Genomic DNA, 15953 nt, shown 5'->3' with positions numbered 1-15953 from the left:
CCAAAACATGGAGAATCTCAAATGTACTATACTAAGTGAAAGAGGCCAGACCCAAAAGGCTAGCTCCTATAAGATGCCATTTATTTGACATTCTGGGAAAAGCAAAAGTAGGAAGAGAAATCAGATCAGTGGTTCCCTAAGGCTGGAGATGAGAGAAAGTTTGACTACAAAGGGGAATGAGGAAAATCTGGGGGGATAACGGAATGGTTCTGTATTTTGATTGTGGCTGTGGTTATATGACTATATGCATGTGTCAAAACTCATAGGACTATACATTAAAAACGGTTAATTTTACTATATTAAATTGTAGCTTAATACAAATAATGGGGACAAAGATTAGCTTGCTTATTTAAGAAATGATGTAGTATAAACACTACATGAAAAAATGATACTACAGATAGTGATACATAAGATATTTAAAATATAAAGTATTTTAATTATATAAATAATAATTTTTAAACAGCTAAATTAGAAATAAACTATATATAAGAGATTAATACTTTAGGATCAGATTGGATCATGGATATTACTGGATATTTGAAGTCATCCAATTCCTCCACTTGCAAATATTTTATTTTTAAATTATTATGAATCACATTAACTATGGAAAACTATATAAAATAAATATACTGACTTACCTCCAGGGATTCTTTGGAAAACTTTGCTCAAAGTATCTCCAGTTATTATGTTGTAACTTATCATAGCTAAACACATAATTAAAACAATACAGTCACCAACAAGCCATCACATATTTCATCTTGAATATTTTGAAAGTAATCAGTTATCACTTCCCAAATAGTCTACTTTCAAATATATATTGTGATTACAAATATGTACAACTTTAAAAATAACTAGACAGCAGATTTGTGGGAGAATATCAGTTTGTATTACAAAAGATTTTCGCTTCACAAATTGATTCTTTCCAGAACATCTTTAAATAATAGTGAGTTTTGGTAGTCATTTAAAATGCAATTTGTTTTGTTATTAAAGTTCAGTTTCCAAATACTCTTTAGGAACACATATTTTGCTCAAAGTGAGGAACAATAATAGAAAACTGTCAAGGCTCCAAAATATCACCTCATTTGAAAAAGTAAAATTTTGGAGAAATATATTCTTAGCTTTCTGAAGAGACATAAGAAACTAGTTTGAACAATAGCTTCTGTATTACTTATTTTGAAAATGAAGTCAATTTGGCCACTGATGAACGTTAACATTTTGCTTATTTAAGAAGTGCTGGGTGCAAACTTTAAACAGCACGTTGGCCTTGGACATGACTTCCACAAATCCTTAGGTTTTCAAAAAAATTTTAGCCTTAGAAGAAATCTATCATTCTATTTTTCATCAAGCTAGGGAATCACAAGCATTAACTCAGAATCACGCTCACTTTATTTCAATGAAATACTCAGAAAACTGACCAAAAGGAACAGAAAACAAGGGAAAAATGGCTAAAGATAAACACTTAATGTGGAAAATATTTCAACTACTAGTATTCTTTAATGACTATTAAAACTATTTTATTCAGAAATGGCCGTTTATGAAAATACTTACAATATTCAATTTCATATTCATCCTTACCTATGAAAGGATACAAAAATTGTAGAACAGACAGTAGGAGATATCCTGGAAAGCCAAAAGTTTTATTGACCAAAGACTGGTAAGTGTCTGTCCCAGAGAGGGCCCCTCCTTTTATCAATAAAACAAGGGAAAAGTCTGTGGCAAAAATAACCATTAAACAAATGTCAGATTACATTTAGTACAATTTTTTTTTTTTAGTGTTTTGACTTAAAGAAAAAAAGAACTTTAAAGAAGAGTTTAATGCTACAGTAAATTAGCATGGCAAGTCTTACTTTCTTTTCATAAAACTTTATCTTTCATAAAACTGTACTGTTTCCAGTTATCTATTTTTCAATCGAGATACAAATAGACTTCATATATCCATGCAATGAACTGGACAGATGAGGGTATGCAGACTAGAGTTAAAGCTTCAATTTTCCATTTTACTTTCTTAACCTAACCAGTGCGATGACTATTAACAGGATGTGGCTCAATTGTCCAAGCAACAGAATGTAGGTAATCCAATATCTCATAGGCGTTCAACATGTGAAGACCGAGAATAAAACGTGCTGGAAGCATTCAGAAGAAAAAATAGATTTAGGAGAATCAGATCATTTGTTTTATAACAAAGTACAACTAGTAACTTTATAGTTATTATGGTTTACTTTACTATATTATTATTATAGTTAAGAGAGCACTCTAAGAATTTTGTTTTTGAAATTTACATTTTAGAGATTTAAGTTCCACTTTTTTTTTTAAAAAACAGAGATGGCCAATTTTCTTTTTGTTTATTTATTTATTTGGCCGCATCGTGTGGCTTGTGGGATCTTAGTACCCTGACCAGGGATTGAACCGTGCCCTTGGCAGTAAGAGCTCGGAGTCCTAACCACTGGAACGCCAGAGAATTCCCAAGTTCCACTTTTAGTGTTGAAATTGAAGACACAAATATACAGAAAATATATAACTAAAAGTCTCTTTCATTTAACCTAATGTTTTTTGAACACCTAGTGAATGACACTGCAGTTGTATTGGGTACACAGCTACACAGAGGGTGTGATTCTTGCTTTTTCTTTTTTCTTGCTCATGCGTCCATCACAGGTGAATTTTTAATCAAGTTATTTGGAAATGTACTAGAATACAAAGAAGAAAATACAAATCATTGCAATGTTGTTTCCACCTTGATTCCCCACCCCCAGTTCACTGAAACTTCTTTTAACAAGTTCATCAATGAGCTCCAAGTTGATAAATCCAATTGATACCTCCTAAATATTAATCATATTTGCTTTTTCAGTAGCATTTTCTCCCTGTTTACCATTCCCTTGTTTCTCAACCATCCTCCCTTGGCCTTTCTGACATCACTTTCTCTTGGATTTCCTCCTATCTTTTGGGCCATTTAGTTTTTCACGTTTCTTTAACTCTCTTCAAACCCTGGATTCTTGGACTTTTTCCTCACTCTTCAAGATGTCCTAATGTGATCCTATTCATGGTCATGCTTTCAATTTTCATAAAGATGTTAGTAACTCCCAAATTTGTACCTCCAGCCCAGATTTCTTCCAAAACTCCAGATTTCTACATCTAGCTGCCTAATAAACATTTTACCTTGAAGACCTCATAGGCATCTTGATTTCAGATATCCAAATTAAAATTTATATATTTGTTTTGGAACCTGCTTCTGCATTCATATTTCTCCAAACTGTGAATAATATCAAGATAAACTTGAGAATCACACTAGACTTCTCATTATCCATCACCTTCTATTTTCCTTTGGTCACTAAGTCCATTAACTACTGCATCATAAATTATTCAACTATATCTCCTCACTTCTAGTCTCTAACCTGTTTTACTTTAGGGCTTAGGCCTTTATCACGTCTTGCTTGGATTACTGCAAAAACTCCTATTAGTTCTCTCATCCACTATCCCCTCCCTACTAAGACTTTCTTGACCTCCCCCCTGTACCAGATGAATCTGACCACAGAATAAATCTGACCATGTTTTCTGCTTAAAATTCTCCAGGGGAATACTTTGATGCCTTTGGATAAAAACCAACACTTTTTCATAATTTTTTTTCAGAAAAAAACTGTTTATTAGCTGTGGGATCTTGGATGAAGGACTCTGAGTTTCATCTGTAAAGTACGGCAATACCCCAACCTTGAAGAGTCTATGAGGATGATGATGTTTAAATGCCTACCACAATGCTTGGCACACTATGGAGGCTAAATGAATGAGAACTCATGCTATTTTTAGTTATCTTCTATAGGCTGTGTGTTGAGGTGGAAAAACATTGTATTTGGAGTCTGATGATAATGACGGTAACGATGATAAAAACCACAAAAACACTAGCAAATACTTCACAACACTTTCTGTCTGCCAGACCTTCTTCTAAATGCTTTATGTATATTAACGTGTTTCATCATCACAACAGCCCTAAGTAGGTGCCATTATGATCCTCCATTTGATAGATGAGAAAAGTGAGGCACAGAAGCTTAAGTAAATTGCTAAATTTCACAGAATAAAGGAGAGACAGGACTCAGACCCTGGTAGTCTAGCTCCAGAATCCATGCATTTAACCAAAATCTCAACTCTGTTGCCAGTAACTGCAGACCTTGGGCAAATCATGTTAACCTACTGGTCTCAATTTCCTCCTCCATAAAAAGTAGAACATGAATACCTACTTTATGGAGTCAGAAGGATTAAGTATAGTGGCTGCATTATGCTTGGCATCTAGCCAGTCTTCAGGAAATGGTAATGATTATCATTACATGGGAGCCTTCAAAAATGCCTCTGCAAACCTCTCTAACTTCATCTCTTTCCACTTACCAACATCAACCCTATACTTTAGCCAGGCTGAATCACTTACATAGTTCTCTCTTGCATTTCCACATTACCGTCTGCTTGGAGTACCCTTCCATTTTCTTTGCTCTCTCACATTTTTTCATAAACAGTCAGTGAAGCTGTCTTTTCCTCCCCAAAACATGTCTGCTCCTTTAAGGCTGGATTAAATGCCAGTATCCCTATTGTCATGCACATATTTGTATTATGGTATTTTTCATGAAGTATTATAATTATGTGTGTTTTTTTCTGCCGAATGTACTACATTGTGAGTTTCATGTGGGCAGGAATAATGCTATCATTGCTATAGCTATCATTGCTATCATTGTTATAATGGCAGCAGTGTCAGTAAATATCTGTTGAATGAATCAGTGATCAATAAAGCAGGATTGCTAGGTGTCTATATATCTGATTCAAATGTAATATGATAAATGACTTAATAAATATATTTTAAAATATTCTGCAAGCACAAATGACATAGTAATTCATCCTATATCCTTTGTTTAAAACTAGGAAAAGCTTCACAGAAGAGCTGAGTAGTGCCTTGAAGGATAAACAGGATTTCACCAGGTAGAGAAGAAAAAAAAAATGTCAAGCAGGGGGACTATCTATGGGAAGTCAGTGTGAAGGTATATTCTACATGTGGGTAATGGAATAGTCCAGAATGGCTAAAACATAAGTCCCACAAAGGGCAGTGTCGGTGACAGGGTGAAAGAGAGGTCATATTAGTGGGAGATAAGACCAGAAATGCAGACTGTGGCCGAACCATGAAAGAATTTAAATGCAATAAATTTTTTTCTGTTGTCATTATAGAGTCTTGGAACGTTTTGACTGGGGGAATATCAGATCAGGCTGAGGTTTCGTAAAAATAACTTTTGCAGTAATATGGAGGACGGATCAGAAAGCAAAAGACAGATGCTAAAGGCAGGAAAACTGAAAAGCAACTTATTGGCCAAGGAAGAGAATCAGTGAGGACTGGAGTAACAGGAGGTAACCAGTTTCACAGATGTTGTAAAGTTTTGGTGAAGAACTGTATGCTTGGGATGAGACTGCTGAATTGTACAACAGTTCAAAATGTACTGCTTAAAAGTAACAATTTGCTAAGAATTTAGTCAATAACAAATGCTATACGGGCTATAGATAAAGCTCTCAAAAGTTTTAGGAATCTCAAATATCACTATAACATTTTGATCTCCCTTTAAATGTACTGTATGCAAATTTTAGATAATCCATGAATGAGTGTACGTTACTTAACAGGAAAATTTTCTTTTACATCATTATGTATACTTGGACAATAAAAATTATTTTACTCTAATCAACAAATATGAGAACCTTAAAGTAAATTAAAATAAAATCATTTGTTGTAAATATTTACAATTCTTTCTTGTTCTCCAACATTTCACAAACATGAAAACAGAACTTAGAAACACTACTTGTTGAACTGGACATAACTCATTGAAAAGACAAAGGCCTTAAAAAGACAAAAGAATAATTGTAGAGACAAACAACTGTATAATTAGTGTCAATTTAAAGAACAATTCAATATTATAACCCTACTTGTAGATTTTGCTCTTAAAATCCTAATTAAGGAACAAAATGAATCACAGTCTATAATTATTTTTTGTGTCTGTGTGGTCATCCTTAATTTATCAAAATTATTTAAGGATTTTCATCATGCAGCCAAATTACTGAGTAACTAATTTCTGCTGATTAGTTGCAACATATAACTTTGCAAAGGACTGCTCACAGACATTGCTGTAGGTTTACGTATAGCATCAGTTGAGAGAGTTATTCACATTATGATCTATGTATGTATAACGTGACTTGGCTTTAAGAAACTATTCATTCTCCTTAATTATTGATTGAATCCTTAGGTGATATATATTTTTAAATGCTTTCTGTCTACTGGTTTACAATGTGTGTACATGTTCATAATGCACTTAAACAAGCCTTGGTTATTATGCCTGGGAGGAAATTAATTATTTGTCAGTACTGATTGACTGGAAAACAGGAAATTAAAAACGACAAGGGTAAATCCTTGAATAGGGTTTTTGAGTGTGATAAATGTGCTCATAAATAAAATACACTTGTTAAACATCAGCAACTCTGAATAAGCACAAAGTCACAGATTCCACATTACTAAATTATGGATCTTAAGCTACAAATTAAGAGCTGTAGAAGCTAAAAGCATCTTAGGTTTAGGGAGTGGTGGGTGGTGAGAAGCAGGGAGGAAGGGAGTTGAGGGCCTCTGCCGCTCTGACTTTGGTACCTGCTGCATGCTTTACTTTCTTCCTCAGCCTGAGGAAAAACAGCTGAGTTACAGGCTGGTTTTGGAAGCCTGAGATTTTATGAGGGATGGCATCTTAGTCAGAGTCTCTAGAAGTAGAGCTGAGACAGAGATTCTTGGGCAAGAGATTTGAGGGAGTGCTCTTAGGAGAAGGGGAGTGAAAAGATAGGGCAGGGGAACAGCTCACCAGGACTCGATCTTGGGGGAGAGCAGCTGCAGCCCAAGCCCTGCAGTGGTGGCGCTCTGGAGCTCCAACGGCCCCGCACATTGGTCCCTCCCAGAGGCAAGGAGGACAGCTTTGGGGTTTCTGTTACTCAGTCTTCGGGGAAATGGTGGCTGGGGTTCATAACCTCACAGGAAGGTGATACTGTTAAGGCCCAGGTCGCCACTCTGGAGCAGGGGACAGCTGAGGTGTTTTGTATTACCTGGTAAAGGGCATCTAGGTGATCACACATAGCAGCCCCCTAGCAGCAACCACTGCAGTGGGTGTCTGTTTGTGATTGCTGCCTCTTTCGCAGTGATACTAAGGTAGAGGAAAGACCTTGTGTTTGCCTTGAGGTGAACTGGGGGGACGACAGGGCAGGGGTGAGAACAACAGGAAGAGAAGATGATTAGGAGTTGTAAAGCCTGCACTCAGACAGGGGAATGGGTGTGAATGAACATGTTACACGGAAAGCGGGAAGCAGAACAGAAGAAGCGATACAGAAGCACCTTATTGCTGCCCTTGCAGACAGTGGCAGGCAGGAGGCTGGGCAGGCGGGGTAAGGTGGGGAGGGAGTGGGGATCCCTGCTGGTTGAGCACCGGGGCTCTTGGTGCCACCTGCACAAACAGAGCTCAAAAAGGTTGTTCATCTGTGTGCACCTGCCCGAGGTTTTTGTGGGAAAGGAATCCCTGATGTCTGCATTTTCAGAGTACGGTCTTGGCCTTAATCAGTCTTTAAAGTGACTCCTCTATCTACCACGTTTGGCATAAAGTGAAAAGGCACATGAAAAGGATTTAGGCTTGGTAATATATAATGCTTTTCTAATCTGTTCAGAGGATTAGCAAGGAAAGTAAATCTCCTCAGATACAAATGTTTAAATTCTTTAGGATTCTTTGATGCACTTTTTAATTAGGAAATTCAATTACAGGGCGTGTGTGTGTGTGTGTGTTTGTGTAAAACAGTCATTGCACAATTTAAATTGCAGGAATAATCAATTACATAGCATTTTACCTGTAACATATGAAACCCAGAATAAAAGCAATATTCCCAGAGGAAAGCCAGCTTGCTTCATTGAATAAGGCAATCCTGGAAAAAACATAAAATGTCCCACTCATCACATTAATAAAACATATGGAAACACGGAAGTTTCCCCCCAATTTCTGTATATAATAGGCTAAGTAAATTGACATATTTATATGACATAGTTTTAAACAGTGTATATGAATATTAAAATTAAATGTTAGAATATTAACGCCTATTTCAGAATAAAATGTTGTAAGTTAAGGGCATGTCAAGTGAGCAAGTTTATGAGGTGGAAAAATAAGAGTAAGAAAGCATCAAATGAAAAACAGATGACAGTTCACACAAATAATGTTCCCTTCAGGGTGAGGGGGACATATGACCTAGAATATGTGGAGAGTAATGACCCAGAGCTCTCCTTTATGTGCTGGCCGGGAAAACAGAGATGATAACAAGAGTATAGAAGGGTTATGAGATTTGAGGAAAGACCAACCCTGGGGTCAAAATGGGCAACTCTGTAGGAAAAGGAGAGGAAAATGAGAAGGCAAAAGTATTTTTTATAAAGCTGAAAGGAGTATGTAATGTTATTTCTTATGAATCTTTTTTGGAAATGGGCAATTTTAGATTATGGACAATGAAACATTTAAAATAAAATGTACTTAAAATAATTCCACCCAGAATATTTATTCTCTGAAAACTTTCCCCTTTCAAAAATCTGCTGAGCCTAATTAAGAAGTACTTTTTAAGTTGACATGAATCAGCTTAAAGTGTTCATATCAGGAATTAACTCTGGAATTCGGCCTACACCTCTATGGTACATGGAGGCTGAATTTCAAAAAAGTCTTTATGCCTACTTGCTACTACTTTGCCTCAGTTTCCTACAGTTTATTTACCATTTGAAAAAAAAAATTGTCTGTATATGGAAAGTAAAATCAAGAAATACATCAACTTGTGAAAGTTAAGAAAAGTAACTCAATCCAGATGACTGAGACTAAAATGTCATAACTTTACAGGAAAAAGTAATATTCTCAATGAGTATTTGCAGGATTTTGTTTTGTCCTTGCTTTTTCTTACATTGGATGTTTCAAATAACAAAAGCGCTGAAAAAATAACTGCCTTTATTATTATAACGCAACGCACTTAATTTTTTCTGAACTTTTCCTTTGCTTCAAATTGGGAAAATATGAGAGGCTCATTTCTTTCAATTCTGATTATTTGGCTCCTTTGTTTTAAAAAATCATTTAAAAAACCATTTCTATTTATTGATTAAATTATATTTACAACTGATATATCATAATAAGTTTGTACTTTAAAATTTAATACTCTATAAATGGGTAAGGAAATATTACGTGGATTTGATTCTTCACGATTGTTATGTTTTCACATTAAACTTTTGTATCTCCAATATTTGCAAGTATCTGGAGGTTCTACACCTCTAGAAGGTTATGGAAAGGTGATTCAAGTAATGGTTGGCCACTCCAGGAACAGGGAAAAAAGTAAATTAGGTAACATTATCACTTGACGATGCAGCCTATGAAAAAAAAATTCAGCAATCTCCCATCTGCAGCTCCACCTTAATCTATCACACACGGAGGATGCTCTCAAATGTGGAAAGAGTGTGAATCACCACCCCATTTTTAGTATAAGAGAGACTGATGTGTGCACATTGTTACATTGGAAAAAAGGGAAGGCTTTTATGAAAAAACAATTACCAATTTTATCATTTAAGATTTTTTCCTTTAAAATTAACCTATGAATACTAGCAACATAATAAGTGTCTTAAATTTGGCCTTTTCACTGAAAATTAAAAAAAAAACTTACCTATTATACCAGATCCTATAATCGAGTTGACAACATTAAAAACAGCAGCAGACTGACGACAAGTTTTCCCTTTGTCCTTATGTTCAGAAACGAGGGTTTCTCTGTCATCTAGATGGCTCTATTTTAGTATATAAAAGTGCAATTAAAAAATATTTAACTAGCTCAAAAATTCAGAAAACTGTAAGACAAATATGCAATTTAGGAGACTAACATGATATTAGTAATAAGTAATGCCAATAACGTTAAGAAAATGAGGATAATAATAGAGTAACAACAATATCAAGTAATTCAAACAGAGCCTGTGAACAAACTCCATCCTAAAATGTCCTGATTACAGCTGCACCAAGTTCGTGGACTACTGCATGAAATCCTAGTACTTTAGAATCTCTTAGGGAGCAAAGGATGTGATTTTTGTGAAATTAAAGGGGTTATATTGAAAAGTGCCCGCTATGAAAAAAAAAAGATCAAGGCAAAATTTCTTTTTTCTCCTGGAGAACCTTCTGTGGTGCTACATCAAGACGCTGGGTGAAGGTAGCTAAACGCTGTTGCAGGGTGAACGAACGAATGACCTGCCTTCAGAACCAGCCCCAGTCTCGTTACCTGTGGCGGGACGACGGGCCGCTGACCCTGGTAGCCCATGGCTGCACCCGGGTCCTCTGCAGGTGGAAGGTTCGCGGGCGCGGGTACTCGACTCGCCAGAACAGCCTCCTCCGCGACCTCCAAGCCCGGGGTCAGCGCGCGGCAGGCGAGTTGGGGGCGGGCTGCGCGGGCTGCGCGGGCTGCGCGGGCTGCGCGGGCTGCGCGGGCTGCGCGGGCTGCGCGGGCTGCGCGGGCTGCGCGGGCTGCGGCCGCAGCTCACTTGGACGCCGCGGCCGAGGCGATTTCCCTCGGAGGTTGCGAAATACGCCTTCCTCCTGAGGCGGAGACGCTACAGGGTGTTTCTGATTCGGGCAGCCCTCTCTCCCAGCACCTCGCCTTTTTTTCCTTGTCTTTTTTTTTTTTTAAACCTCCAGCTGCGGCCTCTCTCCCCTCGCCTCCCACCCAATCAACTGCTGCAAAGTACAATATGTTGCGTCCACGCTGACTTGCTCGGATTGTACAGAGTTAAGCTGGCCTTATAGTCCATTCCCAAATTATCTGCTCCTTGGCTGGAGTCTGACGTCCAGGTAAGAACGCACTAGCACACCTGTTCCCAGGGAGCGTCTTTTCTATTGCTTCCTCCTGCTGCTCCCTACACCGATTTCCGTCAGAGCTGACAGATGAAAATGTGGAACTGTTAAAAAGCTTTTCTCGAGTTTTAGCAAATTTGATTACTGAGCATGCTTTGGTCAAGTGTTTCCGGGTGACTTTTCAGAAAAGGAGACTTGGAGAATGGAAAGAAAGATGGAGTCAGGTAACGAACCTTAAAAAGGTGGCGGGGGCTTCCCTGGTGGCGCAGTGGTTGGGAGTCCGCCTGCCGATGCAGGGGACACGGGTTCGTGACCCGGTCCGGGAGGATCCCACATGCCGCGGAGCGGCTGGGCCCGTGAGCCATGGCTGCTGGGCCTGCGCGTCCGGAGCCTGTGCTCCGCGGCGGGAGGGGCCACAACAGTGAGAGGCCCGCGTACAGCAAAAAAAAAAAAAAAAAAAAAAAAAAAAATGGTGGCGGGACAGGGTGTCAGCGGATGGGGAAGGAAAGGCACTTAGAGTATCTGAGCTACAAAGAATCTGAAATGACCATCTGTTCACCCCTCTTACATTACAGGTGAGGAAGCAGGCCCAGAGAATACTCAATCACAAAGAGACAAAATACGTAGAGAACAATTTCAAGGATAGTTAGAGCGGTAATATAACGCAACATCTACTTCTCCAATAATTCAAGTGGTTCTTTTTTCATAAACATTTATTTAAAATTATGAAGCATTTAAAAAACATAGAAAAACCTAAAGAGAACTATAAACTTCATATACTCTCCACTATCAAAGAAACAAATACTAATATTTTGTCATATTTTCTTCAAATTGCGAAAATAAACATTTAATGTCACAACAGAAACCCCTTTACCCTTCCGAATTCCTTTCCCTACGTCGCTAGACTCATCCAATTCATGAAGTTTGTGTATATCTTTTGTATTCATGCTTTATATTTTAATTCATTCATTTGTAGCCATAAATGATATATAACAATGATTTGAGTATTTTCAAGATTTACAAAGATGGTCCCATACTGCACTATTTTCCTCCTAGCATTATTGTTTACCCAGTGTACTGCTTTCAAGATGTATTATATAGATTCATGCAGATACATAGTATATTCATTTTATCTGTGTCACTGTTCAGTTAGCCATCCTCCTACAGAAAGACATTAAGATTTTTTCTAATTTTGTACTCTTCTGGAGCATATTAAATGACAGTTTCTCTAGAAGTAGAATTATGAGGAAGTAGTTCATGCATATTTTCAACTTCACTAAATATTTCCAAACTGGTCTACAAATTGATAGCCCCAATTATTTTTCCACCAGCAGGGATGGAATTCCTGCTCTGCACTGTTAACATCAGGACTTAGTTTCTTTTTAAGTTTTGACGTTGTGATGAGTTTTAAAATGGTATATAAATATTGTATAGATTTGTATTCTTAATCTATAGTGATGTTGAGGATCTTTTTATAATGTTTAATGAATATAATTAAATATTTTGGTTATCCTCTTTGTTAATTTCATTTTTTTTTTATCCTTTGCCCATTTGATTTGATTGTTAGTCTTTTTCTTATTGATCTGTAAGAGTTATTTATATATGTGGGGGGCCAACTGTATGTCAGTTACATATTTTGTACATATCTTCTTCCAGCTTCTTTCTTCTAAAATTGTGCTACTTTTTTCATGCAAAGTTTACAGTTTTGAAATATTTAAAATTAGTAATCGTAATCCTGATACAAGTACATTAAAAGAAAGAAAATTATAGCCCTTTCACTAAAAAATATAGATTCAAAATCCTGAATAAAATGTTAGTAGATTGAAGCTAACAGTGTATGAAAAAGCTAACAATATCATGACCAAGTTGAGTATACCCCAAGTATGAAAGGATGGATTAACCCCCCCAAAACTATAATTTCCCACATTAACAGATTACAAGAGAAAACGATGTAATTGTTTTACTAGATATAGAATAAAACATTTGATAATGTTGAATTCATGATTGGAGAAAACCTCTTTGTAAATTAGAAACAGAAGACAACTTCCTTAAACTGATAAACTATAGCAGATATCTTCATTAATGGGGAAATTTTGGAAGCATTTCCATTTAACTAAGAAATGAAACAAAAATGCACATGATAATGACCCTTATTTTACATGATGTTGGAGTCCGTAGCCTAAAGCAATAAGAAGAGGAAAAGAATTTATAGGTATGAGGATTGGAAACGTAGAAATAAAGCTGTCATTTTGGGATGATGAAATTGTTTAAAAAGAAAAATTCAACAGACTTTAAAGGAAAATATTAGAAGCAATAAGAGACTTTAGGGAGCTTAATAGATATAAGATTTGCCTGAAAATATATTAATTTTTACAGCAGCAACAAACAACTAGATATAATAATGAAAAAAGAAGCTAATTTATAATAGTGTCAAAGAATACCAAATACTTAGGAATAAATTCAACTAAAGACACACGCAAACTCTTCAGAGAAAACTGTAACAATCAAAAGACATTAAATAAGGCTTGAATAAATGGAGAGAAATACCAAATTCATGGATAAGTAGACTAAATATTCCAAAGATATCAATTCTGTCCAAGTTGATTTATTGATTAAAAACTATTAGTTTCACCATATTGACCACAAACACCTACAGTGTAAATTTATAGAGTTTGTAAAAGTTTCCTTTTTTTAATCTACCAAAGAACTATATTTGATTTTTAAAAGTAGAAAGTAAAGTAAAACGGAGAATTTTTAATAAATTTTGTATTTCTACTTTCAGTGATAACTTTATAAATTTTTTCAATATATTGAATATTTGTCTGTGTATGTGACAGTGGTGACTTCCTTTTTGTGAATAGGGCTCTCTGGGTGGTTTAAAACATGTTTACAAATTCTTGATACTCCTCCCATCAAGAAGTGGAGTTTCATTTCCCTTCCCTGGGTGTGGGCTGGACTCAGTGACTTGTTTCTAATAAACTGCATATGATGGAAGTGACATGTGTCATCTCTGATACTAAGTCATAAAAGCCATTGTGGTTTCTGCTTTGTTCTCTTTCAGATCACTCCCTCTGGGAAAAGCCAGCTGCAATGTCATGAGGACATTCAAGGGTCTCATAGAAGAAACTGAACCCTCTGCCAATGCTATGTGAGTAAGTCATGTTGAAAAATGATCCCTTAGCCCCACTCAACCCTTTAGATGACTGCAGCCCCAGCCAACATCCTAGATGCAACCTGAGCCAGGGCCACTCAACCAACCTGCTTGCTCCTTCCTCATCCACAAAAATGTTTACTGTTGTTTTAGACCACCAGTTGGGGTCTATTTGTTGCATGATGATAGAAAACTAAGATAGGATTTCTATACTATTTTTTTTTTTTGGTGGTTAGTTTTTGTTAATTAATTTGCATTTTTGAATTTATTTTATTTTGAACAGTTTTAGGTTCACTGCAACACTGAGCAGAAGGTACAGAGATTTACCATATATGCTTTGTCTCCAAACATCCATAGCCTCCCCTATGAAGAACATTCCCCACCAGAGTTGTATATTTGTTACAACTGATGAACCTACATTGACATATCATCACCCACAGTTCGTAGTTTACATTAAAGTTTACTCTTGGTGTTGTACATTCTATGGGTTTGGACAAATGTATAATGATATGTATCCACCATTATAGTATCATACAGAATAGTTTCACTGCCTTAAAAATCCTCTGTGCTCAGCTGATTTATCCCTGTCCTCCCTCCCCTAAATCCCTGGCAACCACTAATATTTTTACTATCTCCAGAGTTTACCCTTTTCTAGAATGTCGTATAGTTGGGATCATACAACATGTAGCCTTTTCAGATTGGCTTATTTCACTTAGTAATATGCATGTAAATTTCCTCCCTTTTTTTTTCATGGCTTGGTAACTCATTTCTTTTTTTAAAATAAATTTATTTATTTTATTTTATTTATTTTTGGCTGCATTGGGTCTTTTTTGCTGCACACCGGCTTTCTCTAGATGCAGCAAGTGGGGGCTGCTCTTTGTAGTGATGTGCGGGCTTCATTGCAGTGGCTTCTCTTGTTGCAAAGCACAGGCTCTAGGTTCCTGGGCTTCAGTAGTTGTGGCTCATGGGCTCTAGAGCACAGGCTCAGTAGTTGTGGTGCACAGGCTTAGTTGCTTCACGGCATGTGGGATCTTCCTGGACCAGGGCTTGAACCCGTGTCCACTGCGTTGGCAGGTGGATTCTTAACCACTGCACCACCAGGGAAGCCCCTCTCATTTCTTTTTAGCACTAAATAATGTTCCGTTGTCTATGTACCACAGTTTATTTATCCGCTCACCCACTGAAGGACATCTTGGTTCCTTCCAAGTTTTGGCAATTTTGAATATTGATGCTATAAACATCGGTGTGTGGGTTTTTGTGTAGACATAGGTTTTCATCTCCTTTGGGTAAATACCAAGGAGTACAGTTGCTGGATCCTATGGTAAGCTTATGTTTACCTTTGTAAGAAACCACCAAACTGTCTTTCAAAGTGGCTTTTATATTGAATGGTACAATGAATGAATGAGAGTTCCTGCCAGCATTTGGTGTTGTCAGTGTTCTACATTTTCACCATTCTAATAGTATACACATAAGCACATATGATTGAATACATCGTTGCTATTATTATTTTGAACAAACTGTTATCTGTTAGATCAATTAAGAATAAAAGAAAGGGACTTCCCTGGTGGTGCAGTGGTTAAGAATCCGCCTGCCAATGCAGGGGACATGGGTTCAATCCCTGGTCCAGGAAGATCCCACATGCTGCGGAGCGACTAAGCCCACGCACCACAACTACTGAAGCCTGCATGCTCTAGGGCCTGTGTGCTACAACTACTGAGCCCGCCTGCTGCAACTACTGAAGCCCACATGCCTAGAGCCTGTGCTCCACAACAAGAGAAGCCACTGCAATGAGAAGCCTGCACACTGCAACAAAGAGTAGCCCCTGCTCAACTAGAGAAAGCCCGTGCACAGCAACGAAGACCCAGTGCAGCCAAAAATAAATAATAAAAAGAAAATTAAAATTAAAAAAGAAAAGAATA

At 37.1% G+C, this 15953-nt stretch overlaps 1 protein-coding gene and 1 long non-coding RNA gene across 12 annotated transcripts in view; one reads left to right on the top strand and one right to left on the bottom strand.

Annotated features, from left to right (window-relative positions):
- SLC38A11 (solute carrier family 38 member 11) overlaps positions 1 to 10545 on the bottom strand; it is a 67569-nt gene extending 57024 nt beyond the window's left edge. Inside the window, exons 1-5 of one of the 10 annotated variants that reach the window (XM_073807637.1) lie at positions 10315 to 10545; positions 9715 to 9832; positions 7885 to 7959; positions 1549 to 1710; positions 639 to 704 (exon numbers count right to left, since the gene is read on the bottom strand). In XM_073807637.1, coding sequence (XP_073663738.1) covers positions 639 to 704; positions 1549 to 1710; positions 7885 to 7959; positions 9715 to 9832; positions 10315 to 10353 — 460 coding nt within the window. In that variant the 5' untranslated portion in view covers positions 10354 to 10545. Of the gene's footprint in view, positions 1 to 638; positions 705 to 1548; positions 2685 to 7884; positions 7960 to 9714; positions 9833 to 10314 lie in introns of those variants that run through there. The other 9 variants (XM_073807636.1, XM_073807634.1, XM_073807629.1 and 6 more) reach the window with 9 other exon arrangements.
- Positions 10467 to 15953, top strand: part of LOC141279185 (uncharacterized) — a 95848-nt gene continuing 90361 nt past the window's right edge. The window contains exons 1-2 of one of the 2 annotated variants that reach the window (XR_012333105.1): positions 10467 to 10880; positions 13945 to 14031. This is a non-coding gene — a long non-coding RNA (uncharacterized lncRNA). The remainder of the gene's footprint in view (positions 10881 to 13944; positions 14032 to 15953) is intronic. The other variant, XR_012333104.1, reaches the window with a different exon arrangement.

Source organism: Tursiops truncatus, chromosome 7, assembly GCF_011762595.2.
Source record: "Tursiops truncatus isolate mTurTru1 chromosome 7, mTurTru1.mat.Y, whole genome shotgun sequence".
Lineage (NCBI taxonomy): Eukaryota > Metazoa > Chordata > Mammalia > Artiodactyla > Delphinidae > Tursiops > Tursiops truncatus.
The sequence above is the reverse complement of the archived record's forward strand: the minus strand, read 5'-3'. Positions and strand labels throughout refer to the sequence as shown.